The sequence below is a fragment of the Alosa sapidissima genome, chromosome 4, assembly GCF_018492685.1.
Source record: "Alosa sapidissima isolate fAloSap1 chromosome 4, fAloSap1.pri, whole genome shotgun sequence".
Classification (NCBI taxonomy): Eukaryota; Metazoa; Chordata; class Actinopteri; order Clupeiformes; family Clupeidae; genus Alosa; species Alosa sapidissima.
The window spans coordinates 38,752,880-38,758,285 of record NC_055960.1 but is presented as its reverse complement, the minus strand read 5'-3'; the positions used below and the strand labels follow the sequence as shown (position 1 = coordinate 38,758,285).

General features: G+C 45.5%; 1 protein-coding gene across 1 annotated transcript in view; it reads left to right on the top strand.

The window, feature by feature from the left end:
- Window positions 1–1,786: 1,786 nt before the first annotated feature.
- The window catches only part of mxra8a (matrix-remodelling associated 8a), a 26,077-nt gene continuing 22,457 nt past the window's right edge, over window positions 1,787–5,406 (top strand). The window contains 1 exon segment of the mRNA XM_042090161.1: window positions 1,787–2,049. Coding sequence (XP_041946095.1) covers window positions 1,998–2,049 — 52 coding nt within the window. The 5' untranslated portion in view covers window positions 1,787–1,997.

Here is a 5,406-nt window from a genome sequence, read left to right as displayed (position 1 = left end):
CTGAGTACCATAAGCATGTGGGGGTCATACGGACTACTGAGTACGAACCATCAAACATGTGGGGGTCATACGAACTACTGAGTACCATAAACATGTGGGGGTCATACGGACTACTGAGTACCATTATGAGTTGTTGAGATGAAATGTAGGCAGTAAGGACTAGCCTGCCACATGATTTTTTTCACTTTGATTTTCAAGGGGTCTTTGAATTCAGCCCAACACATGACCCAGCGATGCGGCATCCTTTACCCAGCACACATGACCCAGCAATGTGGCATCCTTTACCCAGTACACATTACCCTGCGATGTGGCATCCTTTACCCAGTACACATGACCCAGCGATGTGGCATCTCTTCGTTCCTAACACATGACCCAGTCCATCCATATCAGTATAGATAACCAGCATGATGGGTTCCCATTGAGATCTGCTGTGTTTTCAAAGTGCTCCTTTAATTGTTTTTAAGCAGTGTACTACATTGATATTTTACGCTGTTTTGGTAGAGTGAGTTGAACATGCTCACCACCAGGTGGCACTAAAGTCCCACACTGCTTGTGCTAAAGTTTGTTTGCCCTGAGTTGGGAGTCTAGAGCGTGTGTGTTAATAATGTGTGTGTGCTGTGAGTGTGTTAATAATGTGTGTGTGTGTGTGTGTGTGTGTGTGTGCTCAGTGGTGGGGTGTTGCAGTCTGTTAGTGTTTGCCCAGGGGACGTCTGTGTGTGTGTGTGTGTGCTCAGTGGTGGGGTGTTGCAGTCTGATGTTAGTGCTTGCCCAGGGGACGTGTGTGTGTGTGTGCGTGTGTGTGTGTGTGTGTGTGTGTGTGTGTGTGTGTGTGGTTTTACAGCGTGGCATGTGTGCTGCCTCAGGAGACTCCTGCTGTGTTGGCCTGTGAACTTCAGCAGCATGCTTACCCTACCAGCCAACACACACACACACACACACACACACACACACGACACACACGCACACACACACACGCACACACACACACACACACACGCACGCACACGCACACACACACACACTCACTTACTTACTCACTCACACACACACCTATAAAACATGATTGAGAAGCAGGCCACTCCTCAATCCTTGAAGTTATAGGGGAATAATATGGCTTCAGTGAAACTTGCCCCAAGGGTCAACTCTTTAATTCTTTAGTGGACAGAAAACGAGCATGTGGCGTCGGGTGAAGGTACAGGTGTGTCATCACCAAAGGCATCACCGGACCGCAGCGCTTTCACCACCACGTTAAACACTGACGCGTGCGTGAGTCAGACGCCTGTCCGTTACTCACCCGCTACTCCAGCCAACCCGCGCTGTTGTTTACTCGTGGGGTGCTGGCGCTGTGTTTTCTGTCCGCGTCACCCTGAACATATTAAGAAAACCGCTGAGACTGCTGTTTTCTACTGATTTTTTTACCGAAAACACATGTGCGCTACCCACCCACGGCTATGGTTTCCTCAGCCCTAGATTTTAGCCGGCACGAATCATCTACATCTTCTAAAAAGACATTTTGTGCAGACTGAACTTTTGAACTTAATATAATCATTCTCAAACAGACTAATTTTAATTAACTGGAAATGATCCCCTATGTCTTCCATTAGGTAACGTTTATGAGGGAAATAATAAAACTTTCCCAACTCCATAAGTAGCCGATCTATCCGAGCTCAGGCCTGCTTTATAAAGCATGTGATTATTCACAGCCCTGGCCATGAGCGGAGGACGGGAAATGAGAAATGATAAACACAAAGAATGTGCTGAGAGTTGAGTTGGGGTTGGGGTGAGTGTGGAGCCCTGCCTGCTGCAGCCGCTCGGCCACGGAGTTGAATTTCACTGAGACGACAGGGCGGCGGGAGGAGTCAAACACTCGCGGAGAAGAAAGGCAGGCTAGCCTACTCACGGCAGATCTCCGCTGTTGTCGCTGGTCGACCGACAGCTCTCTGCAGGTGAAGGCTGACCCCACGTTTCCGGTCCGTGCAGCTGTTTTCCACGCGACCATGAAGCCCGCACACCTGCATCGCGCGGCCAGAGACCTATTGCTCACTCAGGGTGAGTAACCCACACTTGCACGGACACACGCAGACTTACAACTCTCAGAGACAGAGACGCGTTTCGTTTGTCATCCTTTTCCCGAAGTCAGGAAGCTACTGTAGGCTAGAAGTCAGGGGAATCCTTAAGGCGCCAGCAGCAATTCAAGTCCATTGTCTTTGTTGACTGGTCTGCATGTGGCCTTTGACTTGTAGGGTGTTCAGAGTTGTAGAGCCCTGTTAGGAACCAGGAGGTTTTTTTTTTATGTCTTTGTTTTGGACTGGAATGTTGACACGGGTCTGGCCAGGGAGTTCTCACATGAAACAGGTCTTAAATAGTTCTGGTCTGTGGCCCAAATTACTCACATCTGGATGGTCAAGGGCCTGACATGGACCATGGAGAAGGTTAACCCGGGCCTGGCATGGACCATGGAGAAGGTTAACCCGGGCCTGGCATGGACCATGGAGAAGGTTAACGGGGCTACACACTGTCCATCTGTATCAGGGCCAGACATGCTACTGTATAGATAGATAGATAGATAGATACTTTATTGATCCCCAGGGGGAAATTCCCTATTGGACATACTGGGTTGATGGGGATGGGGGCACTGCGGCACTGCTCTGTGTGTGTGTGGGGGGGCAGACATGTTGCTCTATGGGCTTTATGGGGGGGGCACTGCTGTGCGGAAAGGTGTGTGTGGCAGACTCGCTCGCTGTTCACCCCAAGGTCTACTCTCTCTCTGTGTGTGTGTATGTGTGTGTGTGTTTTATGATGGAGTAATGTGTCATGAGGATTATGCACATGGCCATTGTCTCTCTGACAACAGCCTCTCACGAGAGCACAGGGAGGTGTGTGTTTGTCTGTGTCTGTGTGTGTGTGTGTGTGTGTGTGTGTGTTTGTCTGTGTGTGTGTGTGTGTGTGTGTGTGTGTGTGCGTGTGTGTGTGTGTGTGTGTGTCCACAAAACAGACTTGCTCACCCCCTCTCCCTCTCTTTGTCTCTCTGAGTGTTAATAGTGGCCGTACAGCAGGTGTCACTAAATAACACATTTGTGATATCAGGAATGCAACACAGACTGACACCTAAAGCAGTGAAGTGGGAACTGCTAACCGTTGGTTTTATTACATTGGTAATTATCAGTTGGGTTTTATTCTATTAAACTGCTAACCGTTGGTTTTATTACATTGGTAATTATCAGTTGGGTTTTATTCTATTCAACTGGTATCAGTTGGGTTTTATTCTATTAAACTTTTGCAGAAGCTGTTCTCTCATTTCTCTTTCTCTCTCTTACCAGTTCCTCCGACTCTCTCCATCCCTCTCTCCATCCCTCTCTTCATCCCTCTCTTCATCCATCCCTCTCATCCCTCTCATCATCCCTCCCTCTCTCGTACTCCTCCCTATCTTCCTCCCCCTATTCCTCTCTATCATTCTCTCCATCCCTCCATCTCATCCCTCTCTTTCTCTCTCCTATCATCATCTTTCTCCCTCTGCCTATTTTCCTCTCTATCTCGTCCTCTCTTATCCCCCCTCCCTCTCTCTCTCTCATCCCTCTCTCTCTCATCCCTCTCTCTCTCTCTCTCTGGAAGAGACAAAGCTGCTCTTGCCGTTTTCCTCTTGTTCGTCAACAACCTTTTTTTCCATGACTAAGACGAGACGATGACGAAACTGCACTAATGTCCTGAAACACTGACTAAGACTATCTTAAGATGCATTATTGTTGACGAAAAAAGACGAGACTAAAATGTTTTGCATGAAATAAAAACTAAGATAAAATTTCTCTTCCATTTTCGTCTACAAAATGAGAAGACAGAATAGCTGTTACCTTTTCAAAATATTCCGAATGAGTTCATGGTTCATGCGCAGCAGCTTTCCTGTAGGCTAGTCTACGTGCTGTTGCTGCAACCCTGTGGCTGCAGCAGGAAACTACATGGAACAAGAACACCAGAGATTTCTGCCAGAGTTAGGCTTTATGCCACAATGCTACATACCCAGAAGTTGAAGCTTCTCTCATACATATACAAATTAACATCCCCCAGAATGTCCATACGAAAATTTTCAGCAAGTAATGTCAACTACTTAACTAGTTACACTGATGATGCAAAGTTTGCTAGCAAGTAAGCTAATATGGAAAGTTCGCTAGCAAGTTAGCTAAGATTGAGAGTTTGTGTTGCGTTTGGGCGCATATCGCCATCTAGCGTGGCGGAGTAAAACATTCATACTTGGATCCAAGACAGTGTTTCTCAAACTTTTTCAGATGAAGGACCACTTAACTAATCAATAAAAAAGAAACGCACGGACCACCTAGCTAAAAAAAAAATAAACCTAGCAGTATATTAGCCTACACAATACTCACTGAACCACCTTGCTTATTGTCTTTGCACTTTGTTTAATTGTGTCAGAGGATTCATATGATTTAAACTGGCATATCTGACATAGACAGTGTTGTAGAACAGTTTGAATTTACATACAAGTTGGTTCAATATTGCAAATCATCTATATTATATTTTACCACGTCTGCTCGTGGACCACTTGGGATAGCTTGTGGACCACCAGTGGTCCCCGGACCACACTTTGTGAAACACTGGTCTATGAAGATCATGACAGTGGTCCAGTCAAATCTTTTACTGTCTATGGCCAAATACCAGCCGAGCTATAACTGTAGCTCGACTTACCTGTGCATGTACTGACTGACAAAAAAATCAGAATGAGTAATTATAACAGTCGAGTAGCCCTGTGGACACACAATATTGTTAGAAAATTGAGATGTGTGAAACACTATTTGACTGAAATGGTAATCAGAAATAATTTGTTATAAAAAAAGACTAAAATGTTTTGACTAAAACTGACTGAGACTAAGATAGCTTTAGTTTTCTTTTGACTAAAACTAGACTATAAATGACGAGACTTTTAGTTGACTAAAACTTGACTAACAAAAATGATATTTGAATGACTAAATATGACAAAGACTAAAAAGGACATTTCGTCACAAGACTAAGACTAAATAAAAAATAGGTGACAAAATTAACACTAGGTGTGTGTGTGTGTGTGTGTCCCTACCTGTGTGTATGTGAGTGTGTGTGTGTGTGTGTGTGTATTTGAATGTGTGTGTATGTGTGTGTGTGAGTGTGTGTGTGTGTGTGTGTGTGTGTGGATAGAGGAAAACAGGATGGAGTGGGATGTGTTTGGAATGGACTGTTGCAGTTTGTTTTTGTATTTCTTGTGGTTGCCTTGTGGGCAAGATGTGCACATTAGGGCCTGTGAGTTTGTGTGTGTGTGTGTGTGTGTGTGTGTGTGTGTGTGTGTGTGTGTGTGTGTGTGTCTGTGTGTGGATGTGTGTGTGTGTGTGTGTGTTGTGGACAGGACGTTAAACATATTAGGGC